General features: G+C 41.7%; 1 protein-coding gene across 1 annotated transcript; it reads right to left on the bottom strand.

The window, feature by feature from the left end:
* Positions 1-1,337: 1,337 nt before the first annotated feature.
* Positions 1,338-7,190, bottom strand: LOC105900041 (rho-related GTP-binding protein RhoQ-like). Its single transcript, XM_012827292.3, has 5 exons — positions 6,552-7,190; positions 6,211-6,269; positions 2,987-3,151; positions 2,633-2,728; positions 1,338-2,503 (listed from the first exon to the last, which is right to left on the bottom strand). Exons 1-5 carry the CDS (start codon positions 6,778-6,780, stop codon positions 2,339-2,341), a joined length of 714 nt encoding a protein of 237 aa, XP_012682746.1. The 5' UTR covers positions 6,781-7,190; the 3' UTR covers positions 1,338-2,338.
* Between the last annotated feature and the right edge of the window lie 4,950 nt (positions 7,191-12,140).

The raw sequence follows: 12,140 nt of genomic DNA on the forward strand, positions 1-12,140 counted from the left end.
ATGTCACTCACCAGGGTTCCCTGGCCTTCAGCTTGGTTGTGTTGCTCATATCGGTCCTGATGCTGCACTGACGATGAACCAACGTGCGTGTGCATGCACAGACACACACACAAAAGAAATGCTTAACAGTTTTACTTCATTTGTATTGATGCTCAAATCTTTTTCTTGCACTTGTTTTTTGGATTGCTACATTATATATATTTTTTCTATAAATGCTCTTTTAATGTATTAATCCCCTAAGTAATTAATGTCTCTAAATGACATAACATATCAGGTGTGAAATCAATAAATGTAATTTTCAGGAATGAAGGGTTTTATCTGCACTCTCAAGTATTTATGAAATGGGATCAGTATCCAACACTAATAAATTAATATATCTGCTATATATGTTCTATGTGTCCTCTTTATAATGCACAGAACACATACATGAAATACACCCCTTGTGTTATCTTATATATTTACTCCATACGATTTATTATAATCATCTCTAATCCCATTGTATGGTTTTTCTTTATGTAACCATACGTCAATGTACAAAATCAGCATGTCAATCAATAGGTTACATTTCTCACAAACTATAATATTGTACCCCGAGCATGCTCTGGGTGAGAGTTCAGCCAGTGTGTCTGTAAATCAGCAGTGTTCTGTTCTAGTAATGTTATTTATGTCCTCCTCTCTGTGTCCTGTGTAGCATGTATGCCTAAATTAGTGTTAGCATTAGCATAGTCTGTCATTAGCATAACACTGTCCTATATCCTTTCCTAACCACTTTTACTTGACCTCGATGGAAAATGTCATTGTGGAGGAAAACTCATAAGGATTTAAGGCCGTGACACACCAGGCTGACAGTCGGCCAATGTCGGGCCATTGGCGAGCGTCTGTGGCCACAGCTTTTGTGGTGTGTACCGCACTGTTGGCACTAGTCGGACCACTGTCTATGTTTTTTTGGCCAATTGAGCATGGCGAATCAGCGACAGAGACTGCCAGTGAGAGAGATCACTCTGATTGGCTGTTAAGCTAAATAAAAGTTTAATTTATCTCCAGCTCTCAACACAGGTTTGAGAAAGCCCTCTCAGCCTGTCACTGTAGTAGGCCTAAGCATGAGTGTACCGATTTAGTGAGTATTCTCCTTCTTTTTCACCTTTGTCTCTTCCTTTCTTTTCCTATAATCAAAAGTCCAATGACTGACAACGCCAGTGCCATTTGCTATTTCTTATCAGACATATTTTTGATTAAGTAGCTATATTAAGAAACCGTCTGTGAAAGTGGTGTAAAAATGGTAAGCAAACACATATTTTTATCTTATGAAACCATTATAAATGCAGGAACATGTGTAATCAGGAGTATACAAACAGTTTATTGTATTCTTGCTGATGAGAGTGTGGAGTCAGGTGGAGTATATGTCAGATTAGCTTTTAGTATGTGTAATGATGAGTATAATTGCTAGTGGTAGGCTTATGTGCTGTTTATGGCAGACAATGTGTTCACATAAAATGGAACAGACAGTTGTACAGATATCCATAGCAGTAAGCCAATACAAAATAGATCAGTAACCTGCCACAAAAGTGTCAAAAGGCCAATGTGTTGAAAGGTATTAAAATGTTCCTTAAATTACTCCATGTGGGTAAATGCCATGAAAGAACTTCACAAGTAGTGTGGGAGCTCTAAGAATGATGGTTCATTTTGGACGCTGCCAGGTCTCTCAGTCATGGGTAACACAGAGAAATCTGGCATCAGTAGATCACTGTCTAATGCAGTATCCAGTCACTGAGATCTGTGGCACCCAGCTTGATCACAACAGTGACAACAAAGTCTAGATCAAGAGGTGGTCAATGCCCCATGGAAGACTAAGGGTGAAAATGAGTTTCCTCTTATTTGAGGATGTTGTGAATGGCACAGTTAAGGTGTATACTGAGAGTTAACTCTTATGGACAATTCTGTTGAGTTAGAAAATAAATAAAAACAAAAACTGGCATTTTGGTCTAAATGTACTTTTAAACCTAATTTGTGTATTCATTCGTTTGAAAGTCTGAAATCTGTCCTAAACAATGTCCACTCTGCTTTTAACTCCATCAGCTGTTTCCTTCACTTCACCTCTGCCTTTCTCCTTCCTTATCCACTTAAGTCTCTCAATTGCACCAATAAGTCCACCAAAGCGTTTGCTTGTGTGTGCAGTTTCATGCCAAGTTTCATTGTGTTATTTTGTTCCATTGACACAAATATAATGAACACTACATTTTTGAATGAGGCTCTTATCCTCGTACCAAACCAGCCATGAGAGTTGGCAGCCCTGTGCTCTGTCCTACACATCCGTCTTCCAGTCGTCCACTACTTAAGGTCATGTGATTGGGCAGCAGTGAAGGCAGCCGGGCCACAGCCGTTTCCTCAGGCCCCTCCTCTTCCTCTTCTTCGGTCTGAGGATGATGGTGATGGCCTCGTCGAACACTGCCTTCAGGCCCTGCTGGGTCAGTGCAGAGCACTCTACATAGCAGCGAGCCCCCACCTGAAGGACAGGCAGGAGTGACTACATTATGCCACAGAATACAAAACTACTAGATAGTACACTCCCCTGACCTCCCTCTTAATCCCCTCCTCTGTGAGGGAAGAGGCTGAGTATGATAGGATATATTACCTGTCTGGCCAGCTTGTGACCCTGTTCTGCTGTAATGGCGCTTTCCCTCATGCTGTTCAGCCTGGCGATGGTCTTCAGGTCGTCACGCAAGTCAATCTGATCAAAGGGAGAGTAAAGTCTCTGATACTAAGATACTGCAATACTGTAGAAGTTGGATCGTATAGGCATTACTATCCAGCATGTGACTGCTTGTATTTGCAGTCGATTTTGATGATGGATTCTTTTAAACTCTTAATTAAAGAATATCCTCAAAGGACTATTACCGTATTACCATTTGTTCCAACCAATGTAATGGAGTAGTTCTAATTCCTTCTAAACTCTTTTGGGCTCATCGGTTGTGCTGGGGAGGTTCACCTGTGTTCCAATGAGGAGGAAGGGAACCCCCGGTGCATGTTCCTCCAGTTCTGGTACCCACTCCAGCCGAGCGTTGTGGAAGCTGGCAGGGTTGACCACAGAGAAGCAGATGAGAAAGACATCCGTCATGGGGTAGGACAAAGGACGCAGGCGATCATAGTCCTCCTGCCAAGCAGAGGGCACTGTGATTATGTGAGCTGGCCTCAAACAGATGAGATGTATAGTGTATAAACAGTGAATAGCGCTCAACTGTTCAATACATTAAAATCAAGACATGAAAGATACATCAAACGTACATCATTTTAATATGCTAAAAATATATTGCAAATTCCAATATTTCTGACATAGTTTGACATACTAAACATACACAAGATCCAGCTGCCCTGCAGTGTCTCATCTCAATACTCTTCCAAATAAATGTTTAAATACAGTTGAAAGCTTTTTAACTGCTGAGAGACGCGTGAAGTATTAGGCCCACAGTAAAAACAAAAAAAGGTTCTGCAGTAGCTTCTGTAGGTTTTCGGTGTAACTGCTGTACATAAATTCAACCCTTCACTGGGTTTGTTTCCAAAATAAAGGTTTAGTGCAGGACAGTGCAGGTTAGAAGGTAAAGCAAAAGAGGTGGAGGGATGACAGTGAAAAGAGAATGGGACGGCTTGTTGTTCACCTTCCTACTGCATAACAAATATGCTATTTAAGTTGTCATATGTTTTTAGATGAGAGAATGCATGCAAAATCATGACCCTTGACCTTTGACCTTTGACTCCTTCTAAGAGTGTGAAGGTATGAGGGTGTCTGTTGATTATGTCATGACTTCAAAAACATTTGGTTGTTGTTATGATTGTTTTGTATGGTTGTTTTTGTTATTCAAAATACGAAACTCAAAATGCGACGGTGTGTATTCCTGCATGTATATAAAGTTAGGTCCGTGCCTGTGTGGTATAAGTAGTCATTGAGTAACACATCCTGTGTCTAGGGTTATCAAGACAATGACATTTTATGACAACTAATTGTCATACAAATAACTGTCATTAACAATTTAATTGTCTTTTTCTGTTCATTGCATGCCAAATCATAGTTTAATAATACACATACACCTAATGAAGAAGAAGTGCCATTTATTAGCATTGAACATTGGAACATTATGTTTGCCTTTTAGGCTTTGTAAACAAAAAATGCAAAGGGTAGAAATGACATAAATGACAACTTAAATATGCACTACATTACATTATAATCTACTCATGTGCCATTAAACCATAGCAGAAAAAGTGGGCGTAACGAGATGATGTCATTAAATGAGCACCAGTCAAACCTCAAATGGTGGACAAGGGATGGAAACGATTCTAATGCTTATGCAAAATGACTGCAGTCAGCTCAAATAATTGCAATCAGACGATTATGTAACGATTGTGGCAGGCCTACCTGTGTCATGTGTCAGTTTATAGTAAACACCGAGCAAAGGTTGGAAACACATCACTGATTCCTGTGCCAGTTTCTGCAGCAGAGATTAAGCAGTTGATCCTCTGTGTATACATTCTACTAGAGAAAGGAATGAGAGCCTACCTGTCTGTAAAGACCTTCACAACCAGGTCAGAAATACAAACCTTCAGTTTTATTAGGCATTTAAGGCCTTGAAGACTTTTGATTAAAATCATCATGAATACAGTCTTCATGATTTATCCTTCATTTAAAAAAAAAAAAAAAACATAAACAATCGCTGGTGTACTAGCATTAAGGTTAGCATCCTCCCCAATGACAATGCACTGCAGTTCACAAGACTCACTATCATCACTGCCCATGCTCTCATCTGCTGGGACTCTGAGTCACTGAATTTTAGTGTGACAGGTATGAGTCACTGTGTGCAAACATGTGCACAGCCCTTTCTCCTGGCAATCCTAGTTCTGCCTAATACACAGCTCATACATTAGATCATCGAAAAGATGAAAACTAGGCCCGGAATAGAAGAGTGGGCAACAATACTGTGTGTCAAGATTTTCAGCAGGTCCCTTTAAACACACACAGAGATGCACAACATGATACTTCTATGTGCCTAAGGGCTCACCTGATATGATGCTTATGACATATAATATTTCTGGCTGCCCCAAAGAACAATGTCTAGATGTAATAAAAACGAATAAGGAAATAGAATAGCAAGGAGTAACCCTCTCAGAGAAATAAGGAGTTCTAGCAAACACATTTTAGGTTTCTAAAGGCACAAGAAAATATTGAAAATCCGGAATGATTTCTCGATAAGAACAAGCAGAAGGACCCCCTGAGTGACATGAATAAGGTAATGACACTTGGTTTCAGTTGACTCGTTTTTAGTTGTGACACATTCCTGCTTGCATGATTCTTGATAACACTCAATATAGTTCTAAATAGTCTCATGTGCCAGAAAATAACAGGCCTCTCAGATGTTCAAAGAAATGACTCAGCAGTTACTTATGGCAGCAAGCTCAGGTATTAGCAGAATAAATAATGGGTAGGTTTGTTGTCCTATCTACAAGTATTCTTGTTTGAAACTTCTCCATTCCTTCCCGCCACACACACCAACACCAACACCAAGACTAACACTAACACCAACACTGCAAGCAGCTGAGAAAGACAGAAACTACAACCATAAGCAGAACGAGACCAAAATAAGGAACTCTGTCTGAGCTTCACTGTGTCAGTCACCACAAATAATTCTTAGTCCCGCTTGATCCACCTGGCTTCACCTTCCAAACTATTTTAAAAATATATATATATATACTACTAGATATTGTCAAAGAGTAGACAACACAGTGTCACCGTTCAATGTTTCATTATGCCTTCAAAATTACATCTAAGAAAAAGCTTCTTTTTTTTTTACATACACAACTGAAGACTTGATGTAAGCGCATTTACTTTATAACAAGTTCATAATACTAAGCTCATGACATGCAGTCCTGTAGTATCCTCCATCCTATGTAACTCTTGTATACACAATATACAAATAGAACATATGTTTTGCCTTTACTGTTTGTTGTTGGTTTGTTTCTTACTGTTACTGTTTGTGTAATGCCATCAGCATTATGTCACCAAACCCATTCTACAACAATTTTGAGCTGTAAAAAAAATCACTCTCAAAGAACTTCGTCTTGGAGTGAAGATTAACATTAACACACAGCTAAGCCCACTTACAAACCCCAGGACCAAATGTTTGTGTCAACTGCCATTCATGTATGGTAATGGGTAAACAGTACCTGTCCAGCTGTGTCATACAGGCCCAGTAAATACTGTTTTCCTCCAACATTCACACTCACTGTAAAATAAACAAGATGACTGTTAGAGCGCTACAAAGACCAACACCCAAGCCAATGGAAAACACAGAACATTCGGGAGAGGCAGAACAAGCAACAAGTGTCCAGTTGGTGTTTAGTACAAGTACCCTGTTTCAAGAAAATTATGCTTTTAACAAAACCTACTTTTAATGACCCCCTGCAACTGACTACATTGTTTAGCTAAATATTATATGGGGTGGATTAGACTTTACACATCAAACACACCCATTTCCCCAGCACAACCGCCGAATACATCTTCCTACCTGCGTAATGGTCAAAAACAGTCGGCACATATTCCTCGGGAAACGCATCATTGGCATAACTCATGAGCAAGCAGGTTTTTCCCACCGCGCCATCACCAACAACCACGCATTTCAGTGCAGTAACTTCCGTCCCGTTTGCCATACTTGAGAAATCATCATTCGCCACTGGTCCAGAGTTGGTCGGTGCACCCCGGTGGAGAAGCATATTGCGCCAGTCACAGATTCTCATCTAACATCTCTAATATCGCTTTAACATGACCCTGAGACAACCAAAGTACCCCGTGAGAATAATCATATGTCTTGTGGCAGTTGCACAAGAAGAAGGATGACAGCCCTATGGTCACGATGACACCGGCTATGTTTCGCTTTGTCACGCTGCACTATTGTCACCATTGGCTGTAATGGGGCGGGGCCCTTGGACTTGTCAGTGTACTTGTCAGTTTGACAGTTCGCTTTATCAAGAGGCACCTGGTGTGCAACTATGTTCGTTTTACCGTTATCGGAAATAAAAAATCAAACAAATCAAATCAAACTTAATAAAAGTTAATCTAATACACACCGTCTTCTCCGGTTGAATGACAGGGCCCGTCTGCCAGAAGGAGTGTGTTTCAAAGATGTTGACATTACAGTTGCTGCCGAGACACATGACCAAACCATTACGTCATGGCAGGACCTAATAGCACGGTTGCGACTGGGAGGAAAGAATATATTATAGACTTCCCTTATCTTTCCCTGATAAAATATTTGATGTTGCAGGTTTAGCAATAATACTGTATTTCTTAGACAAATGTATGCCCCCAGGATGGCTATATGTATTAATCCCACCCTCACGCTGATATCCATATAAAATATGAGAATAGCACCACCAGATAGACACTAGATGGCGAACATGTCACAGGAACGTGTGTAGCTTTGAATTAAGTGTGTGCGCACTGAAAAGGCAAACAGAACAGCACACGCTGTTTTGGCTATGTATGATTTGTGGCTACTGCTAGATTATACTGCTCGATTATACTGATTATACTGCTTCGTATTTAATACATTGGAAAAGTTAGGTCCTGTCAGTCTATGCTGATTCTGTTTGCCTACCTCTCTCCATATTGGCCTTTGCTGGCATTAAGTTAACATTGTGAATGTGGGTCTGATCATGCCAGGCTAGGTCTATGCTGACCAAAAGCAGTGCAGGCTTGAATAATGTTATGTTTGGAACATAACTGTACTGTTTTTCAGTCCAGCTCAGACCCGCGTGTTGCAGGTCAAGGTGGGGCCAAACTTTCCCTGTAAGATTACGAGAGCCGCCATTGGTAAGGATGAGATACAGATCCTGTATGAGGTTGTCCTACAGACATATTATTCCATATCCAGACGATATCACTCACCATATACTAAACAATATCGAGGGGCCAATGTCTGTTGCGAAACATTGGTATAAACCAGTGAGTCAGGTTACACCAGGAACACATTTTTCAAAATGTCAGATGTCACACCGAAAACCCATTGTTGAAACAGATTTATGACACTATCATAACTTTCACATTGAACAAACTGGAAAATGCACACGCATCTCTCTCTCTCTCTCTCTCTCTCTCTCTCTCTCACACACACACGCACACACACACACACACACACACACACACATACACACACACACATACACACACACAAAGACTCCTGTCCCTGATAGCTGATAAGCCGTGTGTTTTTAGAGGGAAACTGAGAGTTGGCAAAAGGGCAAGATATAGGAGCCACAATACAGTCTCAGACTGTATATCACCACACCAATGCACACATACACTCATGCACATAGATACACACAAGTATGCACGCTCTCACAGATACACACATGCATCTCTTATCCATACCAGACAGATACTTGCGTAACCCAACAACAAAAAAAGTGAGAGCAGAGAAGACGAAATGATGGAATGGAAGGAAAAGAAAACCAGTCGTGCAACACTTTCTCCTCACACACGCGCCATGATAAATGGCACTGGTCTCGTTCTCTTGGGCTCATTATTTTAATTTGCCTTCAGCCCCTGTAGGATATCCTTTCTCTCAGGCCCCTTGGCACTGTTTTTATATCAATAAGGCTCCAGCCCTCGCTATCCAACGCCTATATTTGGCCTCTTCCTGATATACATGCCAAGACCCTGAGGTGGGGAGGCCGGTGTGTGTGTGTGTGTGTTTGGGATGGTGGGGTTATGCAATGGCTTTGTGTTGCTTCCAGGGAGAACAATTAGTGGATACTGGACACACAGCTACCCAGTCTGTATTTTTGTTAATCTTTTTTGTGTGAGACATTGCAGGAGAAAGATGGTGGCAAGATTGTTGTGATACTGGAGCCACATATGCTGCTTCGTTTTCTTTTGGGGGGGGGGGGGGGTTCTAAGGAAACAATTAGGTACAATTTTTGACTCTTTTTCTGGTTTGTTATTTTGACATTTGAATTACCTTTTCAGCTTCTTTTTGTTCTTTTTTGCTACCTTTTTGTTCGTCTCCTTTTTTCTTTGTAATATTGTTTGCTGTTGAAATTCTGGCTCTGTTGTGCTGTCTGCCACAACTGATTGAGTGACCAAAACATTTAATTCAAAACTTTCTGTGAGAGAGAGTGCACGACATTAAAAAACTCATATAGAGAGTATAACACAGATCATTTATGATTTCAGTCAGGCTCCCTCTACAGGTATGAGTGTCACATGTCATGCTTCAAGTCTGGCTCTCTTAAGGTCATGAAGCGTAACAGTATTTTCAATATGGGAGAAATGATGTAATGTTTTTGTTGTTGTTGTTGTTGTTGGTGTGTGTTGTGTTGTTTAGTGTTCTTGTTGTTTGCTCTACAGGCCAAGTCATGCAATTCCAAGGTCAGAACATGTCCCAAATAGAGGACTCAAAGTGCTCTCCAGATGTTCCGATTTAAATAGACCTCAGGATACAGAGGGGAGGTTAGCTTATATAAGGCCTGTTCAGAAATTCAGGACCCCACAGTTATATGACTCATGTCACTTTCTACTATGCTACCTGTAAGATCAGATACCAGAAGCCTTTCAGAAAATCTCTTCTGAGCCAGTTTTTCTCTCTCAGCTTGTTATGTTTTTAAGCTCTTAATTGCCATGGTATAATCTAGTATTATGTCCACTGGAAGTGGACTCTAAGGGATTCACAGGAGAAAAAAAGGATATGAGGCTTTTGTTCAGCTTGTGCATTCAGCCTAGAACACATGCAACCTGGAGCCTCTCACATGAACTACAGGGTAGGCTAATGTCAAAGGTTGCAAACCTTATCTCTCTAAGTTCCTTTGTTGTTTACTGATAGGGGGTTTGTCAGCTGTTGAATGCCCTTTGCAGCAAGTTCTTGAAAAGATTCCTCTGTGTGAACCACTGCTTTATGCATTACAGAACTATTTCATATTCCGGAACCCCATGTGGTTTCAGGACCCCAACAGGCCCATTTTGACTGGCACTAAAATAGCAAGTCCTCCTGGGACCAGAAACAGCCCTGCCTTATATAGCTATGGAGACAGTGATGGGTTATAGTAATCAGTGAGGATATTCAGCCCAGGTAGTACGCCCCCTTGTACCATCTCAGGTGGACCACAGGATAAGGTCAAAGGTCACATGGTGTCTTCCTGCCATGCTATGTCCTAGCATGGCATCGCCAGAGCTCTTGCTGGCATTACTGTCGCTCTGTTTGCTTCCACACAATGCTCCAGTGCCAGCGAGCGGGGGCAGTGCCCTCTCAGGAACACAAGCCTCCCATTCAGCGCTCTAAAGAAAGCCTGACCCTGCTCGACAGCCCACGCAGTGCCCCAAGCACCAGGCCCTTCAGGAACTGTACATGCTCCTGGTGCCCAAAGGGTAGAACAAAGTGATAATAACACCAAGGTCATGGGTTCAGATATCAGAAAGCACAGATATGAAAATGTATATCTGCACTGTAAGTCACCTTGGGATAAAAGCAAGTGGGAAATGAATACATGTGTTCTGTGAGGTGGGCAGAGGCGGTTTTGGGATGGCTTGGTGCAGCACGAGGCAAGACCAACCTCCCGGGTGCCACAGCAGGGGGGTGATGGGGCAACGTGCGGAGGCGGGCAGGAGTTAAATACTTTCCTCTTGTTGGAAAATTAATCATCACACAGGCCCATACATAATGGATACATAATGAGCTCAATGAGTAGGACAGGGCTGTATGTGCGTGTGTGTGGGTTTCTGTCAGAACAAAAGAAAAAGATGGTGATAAAAAATAGAGCAAAACAAACACACAACACACAAACCATAGGGTGAGCGTCAGCGCTGATGAGCCTTGGTGACGCCAGCACTGACGTCCAGCCTGTGCAATGAGGCCCAGAAGCCCCCCACACAACAGCTCAAATGAGGCTCATCGCCCAACAACATTAGGACTTCCAGGAAAAAGACTCTCTTCTCGTTCCCTGCAGCCCTCTCCAAAACCTTCCCAGAGGAAAGGCTGCACATGGGCTACACACACACACACACACACACACACACACACACACACACACACACACACACACACACACACACACACAACTGGGATGCAGAGAAAGCTGTGAAAGGATTCAATTTAAAATGACATGCCAGTAACAAAACAGGAAATGTTTTGGGGAATTGGTGTGAGTCATTACCAATCTGAGGGCCTCATTTACTAACATTGCGACCGCAGCGCAATCAGCGCCTTTGCCAAACCGCATATATAGCGCACGCAGGGCCGGATTAAGACATTTTGAGGCCCCTATATCGCCCCGACGCACATCATGACACGCACACAAACCCACGGCAGGTGCACTGACACATCAGTGCTTTAAAGTCAACAGAACCACTCTATAAATATGATCAGTTTAAAGTCAAGGACAAAATGTATGTGTGTAGTAGGCTACACTGCAGACAATAATAAACCAATAATGTAAATGTATACATAATTCCATTTATTCAAAAGCAAAAACAAGGCTAAATAGCCAGGGAATGACCATTATAGGTTACTCAAAAACCCAAACACAAGAAGGCAGACAGTCAGATATACAGGGCAACATCTCCAGGGTGGAAAGCATTTGAATTAGCTTACATACAAACAAGCTATTTAAAAAAACATTTTACAATAATGGAGCCATGTTGAGTGTTGGCAGCCGCGGCCTAACATAGAACAAACATGTGACTCACCATCATCACATCAGTGATATTAAAAGGCCCGTTTTCTGCTCTTTCTCAATGCAAACTCATCAACGAGCTCTTCAAAGTCCAGTTGGCACAGTATGTCATGCTTTATTGACATTAAAGTCAAATTGTTCAGTCTGTCCTCGCACATTGATGTCCTCAGTCTATGCTTAATAATTCCTAATTTGGAGAATGACCTCTCCCCACTGGCATTACTAACGGCAATGTAAGGTAAATCCTCAGCGCTATGTCCACGGTAAACACTTTGGAGATGCCTCTCCCGTATTAATGAAAGTAGGTTAGCTACTCGGTGTTGTTGGGTCAGTGAGAGCAACTCGGGAGAAATTCACAAACTGCGCTAGTTCGTCGGGAAAGTCATCCGCAAAAATGCTGCCCTAGGCAGATACATTTGAAAACTGGAGTT

The sequence above is a fragment of the Clupea harengus genome, chromosome 13 (assembly GCF_900700415.2).
Source record: "Clupea harengus chromosome 13, Ch_v2.0.2, whole genome shotgun sequence".
Taxonomy (NCBI): Eukaryota; Metazoa; Chordata; class Actinopteri; order Clupeiformes; family Clupeidae; genus Clupea; species Clupea harengus.

What these genes read in the sequence shown, in the direction of transcription:
- LOC105900041 (XM_012827292.3), bottom strand. Translation starts at nt 6,780, where the DNA reads ATGAGAATCTGTGACTGGCGCAATATGCTTCTCCACCGGGGTGCACCG. An exon ending in TGTTTTTGACCATTACGCAG is followed by an intron (nt 6,270 to 6,551) that starts GTAGGAAGATGT and finishes TTTATTTTACAG; the next exon opens with TGAGTGTGAATGTTGGAGGA. An exon ending in GTCACAAGCTGGCCAGACAG is followed by an intron (nt 2,504 to 2,632) that starts GTAATATATCCT and finishes CCTGTCCTTCAG; the next exon opens with GTGGGGGCTCGCTGCTATGT.